This window comes from Acanthaster planci, linkage group LG04 (genome assembly GCF_054643075.1).
Source record: "Acanthaster planci isolate LZ-2023a linkage group LG04, COTS_SCS, whole genome shotgun sequence".
Classification (NCBI taxonomy): Eukaryota; Metazoa; Echinodermata; class Asteroidea; order Valvatida; family Acanthasteridae; genus Acanthaster; species Acanthaster planci.
The window spans coordinates 9056910-9076923 of NC_141780.1; the positions used below are offsets into that span (position 1 = coordinate 9056910).

General features: G+C 42.0%; 1 protein-coding gene across 5 annotated transcripts in view; it reads left to right on the plus strand.

Moving 5' to 3' along the window:
• LOC110974871 (uncharacterized) overlaps window positions 1-20014 on the plus strand; it is a 102048-nt gene that overhangs the window by 32788 nt on the left and 49246 nt on the right. For all 5 annotated transcript variants that reach the window (XM_022226785.2, XM_022226787.2, XM_022226784.2 and 2 more), the window contains 4 exons: window positions 5565-5699; window positions 5882-5950; window positions 9085-9147; window positions 18204-18346. In XM_022226785.2, the coding sequence (XP_022082477.1) occupies window positions 5565-5699; window positions 5882-5950; window positions 9085-9147; window positions 18204-18346 (410 nt within the window). The remainder of the gene's footprint in view (window positions 1-5564; window positions 5700-5881; window positions 5951-9084; window positions 9148-18203; window positions 18347-20014) is intronic.

Here is a 20014-nt window from a genome sequence, read left to right on the forward strand (position 1 = left end):
TGTCCCTCACAATGTTCTGAATCTTCTTGCTACATATACATGTACATCCTAGAAGTGTTCAACTGAGGTCCAATCCCTTGAACATTATCAATCCACCTGACCCATCTTCCTGCCCCAACCAAATTAGTGTCTGCTGATTTATCCATGCAACATTGATTTGAACATGTTATACTGTAAAGACACTCAAATCTACCGGATACTGTGGCCTTTAAGTTTAAAATGATGTGCTGAGGTTACATTTACGTCTTTGAAGAACACCAGTGTTACATTTACTGATATCTCTCTGAACATGTTTTGTTGTAAAGACACCCGAAGCTACAGTGGACTTTGATTTTACAATGATGTGCTGAGGTACTGGTATTTGCACAACACCATTGTTACATTTAACTCTCTGGTTTTAATTGAATTGAGAAATGCTAGGCCTTTAATTTCTTTCATTGTTTGAAACACAAGTTTAAAGAAATACTGTATATGAAACAATATTCAGTCGGATTATAGTGATTGATCAGTGTATAGTGATTACAGTGATTGTTGGAAATTGTTCTCAATTCAGGTATGGAATAACTTGATTTTTATTTCATGGGACACTCCTCCTGGAAGTTGCATCAAGGGGGAAGTAGGTTTATGGGATGATTGACCTGTCTATACATGTACTTGCAAGCGAACTGTACAAAGACAAGAACAAGTGCATGTCAAGATTTGCCCCTCCCCAAGAGTGTGCTCCCACCCCCATTTGTGCCCCACCCATTTCCCTCTATTGGTACAGAAGGGGCCCAGGGGAAGATATCCCAAGGTGCATGAGAGGCAAACTGTGCCAGTTTGACAGAATGCTTGTTAGATTTTCACAAGGGCATTGATTGACAGGACAAGCTTCTGTGTTTAGCCACCCAATGCAAATGAGCTGGCCCGCTGTAGAATGGAGCCAAGAAATGGGTCGCTGTTAAGCAAGCTGAGGATATAAAATTTACATGTACATGGGGCTGAATGAAACAGCATTAGGCCCCTTGAAGTGGGAAATTGAGAGGGGCTCCCCTGTATGGCAGCCTAATGAACAAAAGAGACAAGCTGGGAGAACTGCAAGTGCCCCAGTGAAGGTCTTATGTGCGAATACTGCACAAGCCGGGCAATGATGTGCCCAAAAAGGAAAAAGTCAACAAAGAGGACTTAACCAAGCCACAAGAATATGTGGCTGACTAAACCACAGCCTCTCTGATGGAGGAGAAGAGGCATGTTGGAAGTGCAACCAATGGCATCCAACAGCAATTGGAATATACGTGTAAATCCCAACTGACCGAGCCAAAAAGGAGGGTAAAACTGTTGCCCTGTCTGGACCTGTCTGTGGCTGCCTACACCCTCTCTAACCAGGCCTATATTAATGACAGAGCCTGGGTGCACCCGGAAAGCAACTTGTATGTGTACATGCTGTCCCTGACAGATCTGCTCCCTGTAGAGTGCCTCACTGTACCAAGCGAGGAATTGCCCTTTACTTGCACTTACTCCATGCACCCCACAAGTATGGGTCAAGCAAGACACTAATTCATTGAGGAAGGGGGGTTGTTTTGTACATGTAGATGTGTTCAACGCTCAGCAAGTTAACAGGAATAGGGAGAGAGCACACCAAATTACCGTAGCTTGCCTAAATCCTTGGCAGGAATTGGTTGGCAGTGCGGGGCTTACAGGAAACTGACCACTCATCGAAAACCTACTAAAGACCTTGCCATGTGGACTGTTGAAATGCCTGTTCTCACCCCCCTGCACCAAAGAGGTTTTCGAGCTTTGGAAAATTATTTGTAAAATCTATTTGAGATCTTCCGCAATGTGTATGCCCTGGTAGTGGATGTTAGACACTTGCTGTAGGATGGTGATATTGAGACTGGAAAAGTGTGTTGATTTGTTTTAGATGCTCAATTCACTTTATACTATATTTATTGGCACTGAAGCATGTTTGCCATTGAGCCCAGGTTCCAGGGTTTCTAAGTCTTGGTGCATGTTGGTGTGGTAGTTGGCTGAGTTGATTTGGCAATTCAGGAAGCATTCACTTGCAGACAGACAAACTTGGGATATAATTCTGTTTGGGTGGTTGTTAATGTGGCATGGGAAGAGTAACGGCCAAAGTTCTTTGAGGGACTCCAGATTCCACCCGTACTTCCTCATATGCTATGTCTTCTAGTATGACTTTCATATTGAGCTGTGAAGCATGCCCCTGATGCCATAACTGTGAAGTTTGTGAAAGAGTTTCCTGTGGGGTATGGTGTCAAAGGGACAGCTACATATGTTGACTTGCTTTTTGATGTCAAACAATTTCAGTAGATCATCAACTGTAACAATAAGTTGGGTTTCACAAGAGTAGCCATTGCAAAATCTATGGTTAAGGTGTGTCAGTATGTTGTGCTTTTCAAAGTGTGCCATGATGTGCCCATGAATATTGTACTCAAGCTATTTGCTTATCATAGAAGTTTAAGAGGGCTGGTAGTTTTTTGCAAGGTGTTTATCACCTTTTTAAACACACATGACATGTTAGCATCTGATGGAAAGTTGCTAGAGTCAAGCGATTTCTGGAAGATGACGGATGATCCAGGGAAGATGTTGTTTTCAAAGTTTTCAAAGCGATGTTAGGGATGTTGTCACGTCCACAGGCCTTGTTGACGTTCAGATTTGTTAGAAGTGTAGACACTCTAGCTGAATGGATGACAATGCGAGCAATTTGTTGATCAACAAATATTCCCTTGAGGGAGCTCATCATGGGCATTGTGAGTAAAAACTGATTTGAAGTGATCTACAGTACTAAGATCCTTGCCTTGGATTAGCTGTTACTAATTAGGCTACCTTTGCTTTTCAGTGAGGCATTACCTAAACTGTCCTGTTGCTTGTCTTTGATGTACCTCGAGAACAAATTTGTGTTGTTACTGAGGCCTTCCTGGATGACTTTGTTTATATAATTTCTTTCTGCCTGTCTGATTTGCTTCTTGCATTCTTTCTGGAAGCAGTGATATGCTTGCCATTGATTGTGCTTCTTGGCACACCTACAAAGTCTCCTTTTTAGTTGATATATCTTGTGATGGTTTTATCAAACCAAGGTACATGTAGACAGTTGTTTCCTTTTCCTCATCTTGTAGGGGACGTGAGAGTTAATTTAATTTTGTTCCACATCTGGTGTACTGTACATCAGAGCCATTGTTTTGTATGCTTACATCATCTTGAGAAAGAATATTAAAGCTCTTCCTGTGTACATGTGAGTACAGTGTGCATGATGGATGTGAATTGGCTTGATGTTGATGCCAGTTATTATAGTTCATGATCAGAAATTCCTCGCAAGGAAACTGAAGATAGATGAGTTTGATGTGAATACCAAGTCCAACACCTGTGTCAACTAGGCAGTAATGTGTATGTCTGCTTCTTGGGCATGTTGGGTTGACAGTCCCAATCAATGTTGGGGCAGTTGAAGTCGCCTGCGAGGATAATATGCATTTCTGAGAGTCCATTACTTGCTAGTTTTGTAAAGATTTACAAAGTTCACTTGTGTCACGGATATTTTGGTGTAGCATGTAAAAATGTCCAATCAGCAGTTCCCTGTTGTTGTGGAGATTAATTTTGACCCATATTAATGTGCAATCACTTGAAGTTTTGGTTGTTCAATGGATAAAAGGTTCCTACCAACAAGTGTGAAACCCCCTCCCTCCCTTGAACAGGGCTCTGCAATCATTCCTGTTTGGAATGAAGATTTCACTGGATTTCACATCGTCTTCAGATGGGTTGTGGCCAGGCTTGATGCCACTAAGCCAAGATTCAGTTCCACAGACAATTGAGCAGGTTTATGTACATGTACTCCTTGGCTGATGCAAGTTCAGATCTTTTGGATCCAGCGCACTAGAGCAGTTAATAATCATCAATTTAAGATTTTGCTTAGGAGGTAGGCAGGATGACTGTCTTCAAAGAGTGATGGTGTCATGATTGTGATGGAGATCTTGGTTTGTGTTCAATTATTGGGCTACGTGTCTGAAGTGGGCTGAAGGTGTGACCAGAAAAAACCGTATTAACTGAAGTGTTATGGTTCAGATGAGGTAAGAATTAATTGCTTGAGCAATCAAGGTCATACAGTGTAGCTATTGAAGGTGAAATTGCTGCAACACTACTACATTTATCACATTTCCACTGGGCAGTGGAGTGGTTTAGCAATTCAAAGGCTGCTTAACACAGATCAATACATGACTGGTAGAACAAAATACTACAAACATCATTAGGTACACCTTTACAGTTCCAAGTTACTGGATACATGCATTTCAAGAACAAATGGTAGTCTATTTTCCACAAGGCCCGGGATTGGGTTGAATGTCACCAGAAAGAATTGGTGACAAAACGTTACAGAGTTGAATTGGTTTGAAATTGCTGCAACAGGGTTTGCTTGATTCGGTAGGGATTGGCTTGCAGGAATACTTGTTCCCATAAGCAGTTGTACCTTGAGGTATTCAGGTGTTTGTATGTTTTCAGCAGGAACACAATTGTGAATATAAATTGAAGAGTCATAGAGCATTTTTAGAATGAGTGGATTCAGCTCAGACTTCAGTTTTGCTAGTTCCAGTCAGAGCTTGAACATGTGGTTTCGAACGCTTCAAAATGGCTGGAACCAGCAAAACCAAAGTGTAAGCCTGTTCCACTCATTTCGAAAATGCTTATAGTTGCATGATACGATGACAAATTTCAAGATTGCCATCCAAAATTGCATTCACAGTGAGTTTTGTTTCCTTAACAAGGTGGTGTATTTGGGCCAGTGTCCAGCAATTACTTGTTTCTCCTCTGCATTTTGAAGTCCAAATGGCAGATCAATTGACTATTATGTAGACTTGAATAAATATGGATTGTTTTGGAACTTGGTTGGGGTAAGATTTCCTTCATTTTTCCAGATATAATTGGGAGAGAGAAAAAAAATGCAACCTCTCTCACTGCACAGCACCCTCTTGCTCCTTCTTGTCATCACATTTTTCCTGTTGGTTTTTTTCCTCTGCACTGTTATAGACATACATGTGGCCATTCAAAAGCACCTCACTCTCACACTCTGTTGGTATTATCCCAGTGAAAGGGTCTTTGGCCTTTGGGACTTTTCAAGTAAAATGTTGTTGCTTTTGCCTGAGCCTTCATGTGGATTTAGTCCTTCTCACTTCAAGCACCTTAACTTAACTTTTTGAGAGCCAAAGGGTAGTTGGCCCTCAAAAATTTCAGATTTTATGTATGAAAGATGGGATTTCTGATTGAAGAGGTACTGAAAAGGATTCAAATATTTTGATATCTTGGGTTTTGGAGATAGATAAGCCATCTAAAAACCAATATACAATGAATTCACCGGCTGCAAAGCAACACGAGAGAATTAGAGGCATTTTTTCCCCCAAACCAAGTTAGCTGATTTCGGAAACACTTGAGGTTAAATTTTGTGTTTTTGATATAAATGCAAACATTGATATCAAGCTTGTATGCTTCATGTAGTGGTACATGAAACATGTATTAATTTCAGGTTATTTCTGGGATTTAGCTTTGTATTTACTTTTTTTCCCTTGCCTTTTCATTTCCAGGGAGTTAACGGCAAGAATGTGTATGTTGCAGCTCAAGGTCCTTTGCCACACACAGTCAATGACTTTTGGCGTCTTTTGTGGGAAACTGGGGTGGAGGTGGTCATCATGGCCTGCAATGAATACGAAAGTGGAAAGGTATTTTTCATAAATGTTTCAAGATTTTTATTTCATTGCAATGTTGTATCTTCTCTCACAGTACACACACAACTGTATGGGCAGCCCTCACATGTTCATGGCAAAGGATACGTACATGTACATGTAAACGAAATCAAGCTATATAATAACAACCGTAAATTTCCTTTTCTTCCTCCTCACAGCACAAATGCGAGAAGTACTGGGCTGATGAAAATGAAACAAAACAGTTTGGAAATGTCACAGTGAGCTTAGTGAGTACCACAATTTGATGCAATAGTTGGTTTAAAAACATACATGTACATGCTGTTCATGTTGCTCCGTAGAATAGGTGACTGGTTTTTTTTGGGGGGGGAGGATTTGGGGTTTTGGAAAAGGGCTTCATGTTTTTCTCTTTGTGAGATGTTACAATGATTAAGTATATACATGTAATTATATATAACGGGTTTGCCGTTTCCCACTGATATTAATAAGCACTGCATGCTCAGTGCTTGTCCGAGAGCTTGTGAAAAAACCTCATAAGCTTACTTGGGTGGGACTCTAACCCACGACCTCCTGCTTACTAGTGCAGATGTCTTAACCACTCAACCACCGAGCTTGCCGGGGTCAGCTGGCCGATCCGAGTCAAATGAAGCAGCAGGTACCGCAAACTGTTTTCAAGATGTATTTTTGCATTGGTGGTCGAGTGGTTAAGACATCTGCACTAGTAAGCAGGAGGTCGTGGGTTCGAGTCCCACCCGAGTAAGCTTATGAGGTTTTTTCGCAAGCTCTCAGACAAGCACTGAGCATGCAGTGCTTATTAATATATGTTGGGTAAGGGCAAACCCGTTGTATATAATTAACATCTCCCCAACGCAAAAATACATCTTGAAAATATATACATGTACATGTATATCCACCATTAACTGTGCCCAAGGCGCTACATTATGATTACCCTGGTTACCTGTCCTACAGCCTGATGCTGCCATTTTAGGTGCAATGGCTGATTAACCGAACAGAACAACTATTTCTGTTCTCAACAATACTCATCTACCTTTACATGTATGTACCCCTGGCTGGGAGAGGGAAGTAAGAATAAATTGAATTGCCCAAGGTTACAATAGAATCTGCTCTTTTGATGTCACAGTTGGTCATAAAAGTAAAAAATAATTCACACAAATATTATTGAAAGTCCCAATTGGCTGCCAGACCACCGGATACAAATATGAATGAAGATTAAATGAAGATACAACCTTATTTAAAATTAATGGGATAAGTGTCCATTTTGAATGAATTTGAGGGAAAAAAGTGATTTTTGGGACAAGCTTTGGCCACCCATAGGGGTGTAGGCAAAATGAAAGTGGTCTATACATGTAGGTGCCTAGTTCCTGGATTTGAACCCTCAACCTTATTTTCAGAAGTTACGAAACCTAACTATTAGGCCAAATACATGTATCTTGTGTAAACTGTTTATTACGGCTAACAGTTATATGTTTATTTTAATTTTAATCTCAATAATTAATAATCTGGTCATTCAGCTTTGACTTTGATGGGTTTGAAGATATTGTGCATACAATGGATAGCCATTTGGTCAAATTTACAAATTGAATTTACTGATGCTGCTCTGAGCTTTAAGATCCAAATGCAGTACTGAACTTAAATGGTCTGGCAGTGTGAGTGCAAGTGAGATTATTAACATTATGGAATATATTGTGCAGAGTGCTGGAGTATGCTGCAGTTCCAATCCATTCATTATCCGCCTGTACTGTGCAGAAACCTCAACAAGAGTATACTCGCACATTGGTTAAGGTGCAGACAAGTGGTTGCAGATAAGACTTCAAATTAATGTATGCACAAAAATACAAATGTGTACAAGTAAAAACTAACTAAATAAAACGAAAGAAAGAAAAAAAAAATAAAAAGTACATGTAAGGAACATGTTACATGTTGTTAGTTACGATAGAGTGGTTATCTACATTTAAGGCTGGCACCATTCACTCTGGACTTAAAGATATCCTGGGTTGGTGACTTAACAACTTGCTTGGACAGTGTGTTCCAGAGGCGAATGGTGTCTAGGAAGAAGGAGCCCTTTAACCACTTTGTGCCGGGGCATTTTTCAACGTTGATGATGCTGGGCCGGCATGACTATCATTATTCCGTTTTCAAAATCCTTCAAAAATTCATCGTTCCATTTAACAGTCATTTATAGCCGCACAAAGTAATCTTTAGGCACTACTCTAAGTTGACAGGTGACCTTCATTGACACCCGAGTATTTCAGCCAGGCCTGTAGCCTTGTAAACAGAGCCCAGATTGTGGGGTGTTATACAACTGTCTTTTGTTCACGAACCTGGCTCAGTGCACTGCTGACCTCTTTTCAATAGGGGCCAAATTACTGTGCAGCGGTGCTGTGTGGCTCATCGCTGCGGTGGTGGAATGCTTTTGTCCCCGGTGGTAATCCGCTTGCTTTCAGTGCCCCAAACCCTGGTATACGGTTTCAAAACAACGCTGGATTATCACCACTTTTGAGTGTGAAAAATGCCAGTAATGCCCAGCAGCCTGGTCTTTTGTTCGGAGTACGATCTTTTGTTACAGGGCCCTGTTTCCTTTGTCCAAGTTCGGAAACCCCGGCCACGCATATAAACCGTACAGCTCCAATTTCGGAGTCCCTGGCAGGTAGTGGTTAATAAGGTTGTATGAGTGCGTGGGATGAGGAACTTGTGGCTGTTTCCTGTGGTACATGAATTGACCTAGATGAGCTGATTGTCAGGGATGTCAGTGAGTTTGTTAGTGATCTGATACATTATTGCGACTTTGGAAACAGCTCGTTTAAGACTGGCTTAAGAGCATGGACAAGACTAATGCTCGAGCCACAGGCGTTTCATCTCCTGAGCCGGTCAAACACATACTGTATTTATTCCCATTCATAAATACCTTTTTAGTAAGAGAGTCAAAAGAAGTTAATATGTGATGGATTTCCAGCGATTTTGTTCAGAGTTTTACTTTAATTTTCTGGAACGCCCGTGTCCATTTTATGGTACATTCCTTGTGCAAATTGTCAAGTTGGCATGCAGGTAAAGCCGTGTGCACACAGACTCTTGACCAATGAAAATTGATTAAACTGTGTTGCATCCAGGTGCCAGTGCATGATTTACACAGCGGGCATTATCATATCTCAGCAGGCATTATCAAATGTTAATACGCGGTCAAGTTGCACGTTGTTGAATAGGCAGACTGTCTGAGGTATTTATGCATTGTCCTTTACATTGAAGAATTTTTGGCTGTGAATAGTTTTTTCATTTATTAAGGCAAGGTTGTATCACTTTTTCTGGCAGGTTTGTAATGTTAATAGCTTTTTGTTGCAAGGATGGGTAGAGGCATAAAAGAATGACGTTTACTGTCTTGTCACAGATAACCCAGTTGAGAGTGACTCCAGATTTTATGATTCGCACGCTGAAGGCCAGCAACCAAGAGGTGGGTACCTATCACAGTAAGGATAATTACAACATTGAATGTTGGAACTCCATAGGGTTCAATTTTAATTTAGTTCATTTTCACACCACATTTGATCTGACCATTAAATTGAAATTTCAGACCATTTCTCACTGGCATTGGCAGGGAAATGCCTAGTGAAACCCTGTTAATGTACATGTACTTGCATTATTTTCAATTATTAAACTTTTCCAGGCAGGGGAATATACATGTATATATGATAGTATGTTTAAATTTTGAAATAACGATACTGTATCTCAGCCAAAATACAGCTGAAAAGGAAATTGATTGTTATCTATTACGTAGGCCAGCTACATTGTAGTGTACAAATATATTTTGATGTATTCACTTCTTTTTAGTGGTGTTGAGTAAACAAACAACCTTTTTCTTTTTGCTAATTGTCACGTAAAGTTCAGTCAAAAATAACAAAAGAGAGTGACCTGGTTTGAGGTAATAGGAAATAGAAATATTTTTCTTTAAAGTATCTTTGCAGTGCATGTTACAACTTTCAGTTAAGCATTTTAAGAATTATTTTGACATTTAAATGTTCCTTGGATTAGGGTTATGGTGATTAATAATCGAGTTGTTCTGAATAATTTGAGCAAAACTGACATTTTTTTGTTGATGGGCATGATGATCAACTGTAAAAAAGGACAAAGGCATTTCTCAGTTTGACACCTGGGACAAGACTTTCCTCTTACAAATGTGCCTGAAGGGTGACACCTGGTAGTAGCATCCAGTTAGTTGGAAGAGCTTGGAAGTTCTTTTCTGGTTGGAATGTATGGGCCCTTCTAGTCAGATGGCTCAAATAGAGACATGTATCAGTATGCTTACAGATGGAGCTGCATTTATTTGTACATTTAGGCTCAAATCAAATAAGTTTAAAGGCCTGACATTGCAACCAAGCAGTATCTTTCTCTTCTTAATCAACCGATCAATCACGTGTTGTAATCAGTACTTGTACCTTGTGATCAATTACAAATATCCCCAACACTCAAGGACCTGATATTAAGAATGTGTGTGGAATCTAATGCAGGCTCAAGCCTTACCACAGCCTGTTATTCCTCACTTCCAAGGAGTCAAGCAGAGGAAATGCAGAGGGTACCCTTCGGGTTTCAATTTGCAAATGAAATCCCTAATCCCCACTCTTTAAGTGTCAAAAACCGCAGATTTTATAAGCAAAATGTAAGTTTTGCTTTCTATTGACGTAAATGAGTTTATAAAGGTTTGCAGAGGGATGATTGTCTCAAGTTGAAGATTAACCATGAGCATCTTCACTGCAAAATCCAATCCATAATAAATGATAGTAGTCATTTTATAATCTAGCACCTGGTGGAGTAAACACAGATCTACATTACTTACATGTTTGTGTAACTATATGTACCAGTACATGTGCAATTGTTATTTTGTGGGCTTTTTGACTGCCAAATTCATGAACCCAGTACAGTTATGACAGTTTTGGGATTAGAATACTCCTTGACAGCGCACAAGCACTGTGAGTGCCAAATCCAAAGACATTGTGTGATTAGCAGGATGGGAGGGGGAATTAAAGTCTTCTAAATTCATCCATACAAAATGACTGAGATGTAAGTAATTCCTTCAAATTTTGCCTGTTTAACAAGCCACTGTGTTTAATCAGATACTCCACTGTGACGTCAAAAGAGTCCACTGCACTCATCCCACCAAAACAGTCGCTATTTATGCAAATTTCCTTTCACGCCTTTTGCGATTTACTAAAACTTTGATCAACCGCAGTGGATCCTCTAGTTCTACAATCCAGAGCAGCACTGCGACCGCTACGTTCGCCCTTTTTTGTTAGTGCCATTTCTAATGGACGTGTCATTTTTGGCATCTTCGAATTCTTCGAGTTTTCCGTATCGCTATTTCCTCTTTGGTATCCTGATCAACCATACATTTAAAATATTATTAATAAACTGATTATTATTACTCTATGTCCCTTGTTCTTTAATATGTGTCATTACCCTGGTTTAAGCAATTTTTGTCGATTTAGTTGTGACACACTTTGTTCTTCCCCCCTGCTATGCCACAACCCATTGTATGCTTATGTGCATACATCCAGGTTTCTTCATGTTGGTTTTGCGAGGTACTTTTATAGGGTCAACCGGGCAACTCTGTTACAGTCGGGGGCTGGCTCTGTCTGTTTAACCTGATCTACCGTTGCGTTTCTACCATTTGACCAGGATACTAACAAGGATATCGGATACCTGGTCACATGGGGATCCACTGCCCGAGCGACATGCAGGCTGCTGACCAAGCTGACGTTGCCTCGGTCCCCCTGCCATGTCAGATGAAGAGATAGACTTTGTGGTCAGTCTTGCACCTACAGAGGCATGTCTTCCGTTGCTCCTGAAAGACAAGATTCAGATCCTGCGTCTGCCTGCCCTGTCACCGACCAAAGAGGATTTGCCCTCCTTCAAACGTCATATGGACAGACTGGAAGCCCCAGTGCCAGTTCTCCAGTGCTTCCTCTAGACCGTTCCTGCATGGAGACATTTAAGGTTTTATTCTACTCAAGAAAATGGCACTCCCACCCAGAGAGAGCCTGGAACTACTTCCGGTGTCCCTGGAACAACTGCGATTTCTTGTCTACTGACAGATCGCTGCTGACTCAGCCAAGTCTTCAGGTAAAAGCACCTTCAAAGACCAACCTGGAGCTTACCTTATCCAGGCTGGATAGAGCTCCTTGTCATGGTCTCCGATGTGCTGCATTCCTCTCATCCTTATCAGAGTATATTTCCTATACCTGTGAAGAAGATGCTCCTGTCTCTCCAGACCTTGCCATTGTTGCACTCAGGGCCCTGAACAAGAATGTTAATTCTGTCTTCGAGAAGTTCTCACGGATTTCCTGCCCAGCCATATCTTCCTGCAGAGCCCACGCTCTTGAGGCAATGAACATTCTGTGCGAGGGCATGAAAGAAAGACTTATTTGTAGGGCACTTCATAGAGATGATGCAATCGCAGGCTAAACACATTGAAACTACTCCAATGCTCAGTTTCCCTGATCCACCTCTGCCTCGTCTTTGCTCGCAATCGGCTCAACAGACCAGAACCCCACCTTCACAGCACTGCTCTGATCGCTACTCTTCCTAATCATTTAGTCTCCCGCCCCCCAGTGCCAGTCAAGTCTCACTCTCCCCTCTTGTTTTCAGCCAGCTCAAACATATCAGAAGACTTGAAGACCGAGAGAGAACATCCAGTGCCTCCCCCAACTGTCTGGGGGCCATCGCAGATGAGTACCTTGATTCACATTACTGAACCTGTCAGGGCCACCTACAGTTCTACACATGGTTCTAGCAGGACACCACATCGGAGAGAGGGGTTCTCGCAACTGTCTCCTTTGGCTATTCCCTCAAATTCATGAATGTCCCTCCATCAGACCCTATCCTCCTCCTGACGCCAATCCGTTGCGACAAAAACAAGTGGCTAGCACTGGATTCAGAAATAAACTCTCCTCTTCTGAAATGGGCATCATTCCTACTTCCCGAAATGACAACAGGTTATTTTTTAAACTTTCTTCTCACACTAAAGAAAGAACGTGGCAAGTGGTGCCCTGTCATCAACCTGAAGCTGTTAAACAGGTTCATCCACCCCGGAAGGTTCCGTATGGAAACGCTTTGAACATTGACATGATCCTTGCCGTTATCAGCCTGGGCCTTGATGGTGGATTTGAAAGATGCCTACATGTACCTTCACATACTGATCCGCCCATAGGACCGCAACTTCCTCCGCTTTATTTACAACAGAAGAACCTTCAAGTTTTCGGCCTTGCCGTTCTGCCTCTCAACGTCCCCAAGGGTCTTCACTCAAGCAGCCAAAATTGTTGCCACCTACCTTCGCCGGTTAGACGTCCTGATATTCCAATATCTCAATGACTGGCTCATCATAGGCCGATCTCCAGACGAGGCTGCAGCTTCCACTCACCTCACTTAGGAGCTTACCAGCCAGCTGGGGTTTCTCATCAGTCACGAGAAGTCAAGACCACTTCTTACCCAGGATTTGACTTAAGGAGCGTCTCAAAATTTGGAACGGTCGGAAGGTTCCCATTGGCATGCTGTGTTCTCATTCTGGAACAGTCGGCCGTTCCGTTGGGAATGTACCACATGGAACGCAGTGTTCCCTTGTGAGAATAGTCCAATGGGAACACCCATTCCCATCGGAACGTCTCCATTCGGGTAGCTTCATATTGCCCATGTACAAATTTTTACTTAGCCAATGTTCAAAAACGGCGCCTGCCATGACAAACGAGCGTAGGTAAACTACTTTGCTTTTAAGATAGGCTTAATTTTGAATGAGAATTGGAAGTAAACTGAAGATGGAATGTGATGTGGTAAAATTTCTTAATGTGACTGCGATACAAAGTGAAAATCACTACGTGCTGACTTCATGCAGAGTACATGTATATGTCGGTGTGTGTATCACTGGGCTGTAGGCTGCAATACCAACGTCGAGCTTAATTGCCTGAGTCATGTCGTTCAACCTTTTCCGTGATACTTGAAGACCTCACCCTGCACCCCTTCAAATACAGGTTAGGTTTTTAAATTGTTTCTGATATGATAGAGCACTTATGAGTGGAAACATTGCGATGACAAATCCCTCTATCACGCAAACCTGACAATGAATAAAACACAAGTACAGACGTTAACATTAACACAAAATTAACAGTGTCCAGATATACTGTAAAGTCATTGCATGGTAAGCTATGCCATGGTGAATATGGAAAAGAAAAACGAGAGAAAAGTTAACCTTCTGGAGGAGTAAATCGCAAAATTTGCCATCCTTCAGACTCAGGGTCAATGGAACGAATGCCAAAATCTTTCTTCCCAATTGCGAATGTAACTGCAGGACCGTTCTACTGGGAATACACGATGGAACACCAGCGTTCCAGTGGGAACGGTCCGACAGAATGGGAACCTTCCTGATTTTTGAGACACTCTCTTACCTTGGTGCGGTCCTCGACCTCTGCCAGGGCCTCATCACTCCGACTCCCAAACGCATCATTATGCTCATGGATTGCATCCGTCTCTTCATATCTCGCCAATTGGCCCCAGCTCAAGCATGGCTATGCTTCCTCTGCGTTATGGCAAGTCAGGTGGACCTAGTGCCCTTTTGCCATCTATACATGAGACCTATTCAACTCCTCCTACGAGCATTCTTCCGACCCAAATGGGATCCGATCAATCTCCTAGTTGCTATTATGGATCTCATCCCCCCTCATCTTCGTTGATGGCTATTACGAGACTATCTAGACTGCTGCCTGCCTTTCCCGAAGATGGATCCTCAAGTAACTATTGCCACCGGATCCTCAAGTAACTATTGCCACAGATGCGTCCCATCTCAGATGGGGTGTCTCCCTTCCCCTTCCAAGTCTCAATTCCTTGGACGCCACATCAGCATCTTGGAACTTGATCCGATCCTACAACTAGACAGTCATTGCATACATAAGCCACTGCATACGCCTCTGCCTCCTGACAAGACAGATGCTTCTCTGGGCGTGGGACTTTGGGATTAGCTTACAAAACAATTCATATCCTGGGTACCAGCAATACCGTATGCTCTCTCAGATCTGTCCAACCCTGTGGACTCTGCACCACAATGTGGCCCAGTCAATCTTTGAAGCACTTGACAGACCATATATGGATCTCTTTGCCTCGCCAGAGAATGCCCAACTACCAGTGTTCTGCACCAGGTTCCCTCACCCGAAAGCCTGCATGTCAGATTTTCCTCGTGTCAGCTGCGAAGGGATGCTCGGCTATGCCTTTTCCCCGATATCCCTAATCCCAGCAGTACTGTCGAAGTACTATAAGGTTGATCGAGAACATTACCAAGTCCTTCTCATTGCTGCGTTCTGGCTTCACCAACCCTGGTTTCCTCGGCTGATCAGACTCCTATTTCAGGTTCCGCTCATCCTCGCAATCAGACTGAACCTTTTCCATCAACCAAAGTCCAACATTCTGTACCCACAGCCAGCAGACCTCCACCTGACCTGCTGGCCATTGTCCAGTGATCATTCTGCGCAGCAGGCCTTTCTGATGAAGCTGCTGAAATGGCCGCAAGGGGCAGATGCCAGTCAACTTGCAAAGTTTACAACGGCAGAATACGACATTTTGCTTCATGGCTTGAAAGTCAGAGTGTGGCTCCAATCAAAGCATCTGTAACTCTGGTTGCAGACGTCTTCCTGTGCTTGTTTAACTCTGGGCTACAGGTAGCAATCATCTGTAAATGCCGTTTCACCATCACAGCTCCATGGTGGCTTCCTACACAGCTCCTCTCTATCGGACAACAAAGCCCTCAACTCTCCTGCAAGCACCTCTTTCGTGGTATGTTCACTGAACCTCCCCCCCTCTAGACAGCTCATTTCATCCTAGGACTTATCCTGTGTGCTTCAGTTCCAGGCGGATCAACCCCTCGGACCCCTCAGTGATGACCCCTTACTGCACACCTTCGTGAAGTTGGCTTTCCTCCTTGCTGTAACCACTTCACGCTAGGCACATAGCTGTGAGCGCAGTCCATCACTGACAGTCACATCAGGTGGGAGCCACAGGGCGTGCATTTCATCCCGGCTTTGGGCATCCTCACTAAAACTCAATCAGAATCATTCCACCCTCCAGACATTTTTGTACCTGACATCACTAAGCACTCTGGGTCTACTGATGAAAAACCATGGTGCCCTGTTTAAATTCTTCAATGGTATCTGTGAGGACTCGGAGCTTGAGAGGCACATTTTACTTCTCAGCTTTTGATCACCCCAGTAAAGCCTCACCAACCAGCATTCAGAGACATGGGCTGTCTCAGCCGTCAAGTTTGCCAGCCCTGAATGGCTGACTTCACTGGATGTCGAAACACACTGCCTTATCAGAGCTTATGACGTCAGGGCAGTGTCTACCTTATGGGCATACATGTACATGTACTTCTAGAGCGTCCCAATGGAGGACATTTGCTAGGCAGCATGCTGGAAATTACCACCAACTTTCTCTTCATGCTACCCGAGTGACGTCTTACAGAGAGACTCTATGCCGAGGCTTCGAGGACTATCGCTGGGGCGGGCCCAGGCAGTTCAACCTGATGACTTTCTCCTCTTGTTGGTGAGTTCCCAACATCTCCTTATCTCCTCTTGATTATCCTAGACCCTGATAATCACATCCTATTTTGTCACATTAGTGCACCTTACTGTTTGGGTAAGATGAGTGTTATGGACTACTCCCCCACAGCAGTGTGGGAGAGTCTCCTAGGGAATACCTACCCAAACAGTCGGCTCCCGCCCATCATCCCCACTTGGGCTCAGTTTTTACACATGTATGCTCCGAAAAAGGACGAACACGGTGGCGCCGTCGCTCTGGATGGTAGCACAAAAGGGGCACTAGGGTTGATCAAAGTTTTAGCGAATGGCAAAAGGCGTGAAAGGACATTCACTTAAGTAGCAACTGTTTGGGTAAGTATTCTTTAGCGGACTCTCCCACACTGCCATGAGGAAACATACCTGTATGTGTTTAGAAGTGGAAATCTGATTACTAAAATATCCTTGCTTAGGCTGGAATGTCAGAAACTTGCATGTTAATGCCCATTTGTTGGAATATCTGAATTCAAATATAAACCATTTTGTAAATTTTAGACTTGCCCGACAAAACAATATTTCAGAAACTTTAGGGTTTAACATACAAATAATGAATGTTCATGAATGCAACAGTAAAAACAAGTGCATGAGGTGGTGCATTGAAGGTTGATTTCACTGGGCAAAGCTGACCAGAGCAAAACATTCAGTCTGTCTCTGAACAAAATTATTTTCATTATATGAAAGTGAAACATTCATTATTTGCTTTATACAGCACTGTATATGATTTGAAAACTTTGCATACAAGTCTTTACTTTGCTAGTCTGATGAAAAAATGCAATATGAAGTTTTCACTGTCTGCTTTAGTTCATGGTTAAGCGGACAACCCTGTGTTTCTTACAGTTTTCACTCATCATTTTATGAGCTACATGTCTTGTTTTTGTTACATGCAAAAGCATGACTTACGAGTTCACAAATTTCCTCAGTTGAGAGAAGAGAAAATGTTTAGTGACTGTGTTGTGGGTGTATCAGTCTCATTTAATCTTTTATGTATTTGTGTGAAGAGCTGTCCATGCATTTTCTGCTTGCATGCATGCCATGCAGCATTTTCTCTGTGTGCAAAGAGCCATGACTCTAGTGCATATGCACCTAGTTGTAATCAGTGGTGTTAAAAGATCCAGTAGTTGACCTGTATCAAGTAATTTGTTGAGATTTGAAGCTTTTAAAGGTGGGGGTAGCAAATAAACTAGATAGGTTTGCAGTAGCACCATGGATATATCTCTTTTATAATATGTGGGGTTCTGAAAAGAACCAGTGGTAGTCATCTTTTCAGAGTAATTAAGTAATTTGTAAAACATGACTAGAGACCTACAAACCAGTTGTTGAGTCCATAAAAAAGAAGTCAAGATTGATGTGAAACTTGGAAAATATTTAATTCTGGTTGGATCATTATCACTTGGTAAAAACCACCCATGTGACAGGCCTTAACTGATAACTAATAGGAATGAATAAACTGTCTGAGGTATTTTAGTAGCCTTTTGGTTTGAGGTCAGCACAGAATTTTGAAAGAATTGATATACATGTAATTTGTCTTAAGTTCACGCTACACTTGTAAAGTTTTTCAATAATAAGGCAGTTATTTAAAAACTTAACCACATGATGCCGGATGATGTGTAAACACACATAATTTTCCTTGTTTGTTCCACGGAGGACATGTACCGGTACACTCGTTTAAGAACTCTTTTTTCATTTCCATGGTTGATGTCTTAATGCATTGTGCTTGGATGTGTTCAAATGCAATTGCAATGTTGAAAAACTTTCAGGTAAATCCCCACCCCCAGCAGCTTTTTCATATAAGAAAATCTGATGTTAACTGGCTATTTAGAGAAAGCTGGAAAAACCCTGAGCTCTCTTTATAGACACAGAGCTGTAGTTTTTACCTTGCTATTTGCTTTTCATTCGTATACAGGAAGAGAGAGTGCTGAATCAATTTCATTATACAGCCTGGCCTGACCATGGAGTGCCAAAGTCAGTCAAGCCTATCATGGATATGATCCAGCTATTTAGAGAGTATCTGCCAAGTGAAGAAAGCGTTGTTGTCATGCACTGCAGGTGGGTTTACCCAAAGGTATACATGCACTTATTGCCAGCTGTATAGGGTGTTTTGTACACCTGAGGGGCAAATAGCACACTTGATTTCACCTTTGATGTCATTTGCCCCCAAGGACCATGAATCCCATCACAACAGGCTACAAAGGTTTTCAGCTATTCAAGACCATTGTTGTGCTAAATAAATCTGTATTGAATACAAAAACAAGAACTGTTTATGTTTTTTGTTTATTACCATTTGTTTGGCTGATTTTGACAATTTTTTAGCAATTTTTTCGTGCCTCCCACTTTCCCATCATAAACTCTGACTGAATGATGTAATGCATCACGTAATGCAATGATGTCACGTAAAGAACCCAATCTTCAAGGTAGGGGCCACTGACCCAGCGTTACACATGGAGTGACCGAAGTATTGCCGAGGTATCATGCCAAAAAAATCCTTGAAATTTGGTCACAGCAAGTGACAATGCCTACTTGATGTGTCGTTGTAGGATGCAGCAATACACCAAAGGACGGTGTGCGCCTGCACAGTTTCCCAAAAGACCCTGCATTACGGAAAATCTGGACAGCAAAAGTGTGCTTGACCAGGGCAAACTGGGACAGGCTGTCCTCAATGAGTGTCATCTACAGCGACCATTTTACAGCCAATGACTATGTGAAAATGCTCCATGAAGAGTTTGGAAAACCGAAAGCACCTCAGCTGAAAAATACAGTGATCCCAAGCAGAGCTGTTAATATCTTCCTCCAAAAAATTGGCTTCAAAATCGCTCTCAGAAACTTCAGAATCTGTCATTGCTGACTCCACTGTACACGATACGAAGAAAGGCGAATGTTGTAGGTTTTGCATGGAGACGCTTGCAAGGTTGTTCTTTACGTGACATCATGTTATTAACATTCCGGCATTCAGTGTGAGGGGATTTTTTTTAGGGCGGGGTGCTGGATCAAAAATTCTTTATTTTAAATGGCAAATTTGACTCCTCAGATAAAATTTTCTGGTTTTTATTATCTCAACCATGTTTGTAATTACCATAACGATGTTTAATATTAAATAGCTGAGAATCTTGAACTGTGATGATAGATTTTGTCACATCATGGATAACATCAGATACTGCAGGGTCTCCTCTTTCATGCCTATGGCAATGCAGAATTTGGAACTGCCATATTCACACACACACACAGAATGTTCTCTTTTTTTGTGATGTTGCTGTCCTACATATCAATCAAATTTCTGATCTAATTTTGGAATGAGAGAAAAACTTCTTTTTAATAACCAACCTGCTATCATCTTCTGACATTATTACGATGAAATTTCATTGAAATTGGACCAGTTAAAACAGGAATGAATGAAATAAAAAGGGCAGTCGTAGCATAGATAGTGCTTCACTTTTCCCTGCTGTGTACATGATCTTATGTACCGCACTTCCAACATGACTGTACTACCCCATTTTATCCAGTGTCAACCCGTACAATGTGGTGGAGACTGCACTTTCATCTGTGGGAAAGATCACAGTAACAGAACCCCATGAGGCACATTGCTCTTGTACCCAGTAATGTCTCTCATGGGTTCGTGGTCTGCAATATGTGTACATATACATGTGTGCATGTTTGTGGCATATCATGTGACTAATAGAAAATTGCATTTTGTTACTGTGGTATTATAAAATAGGTTGT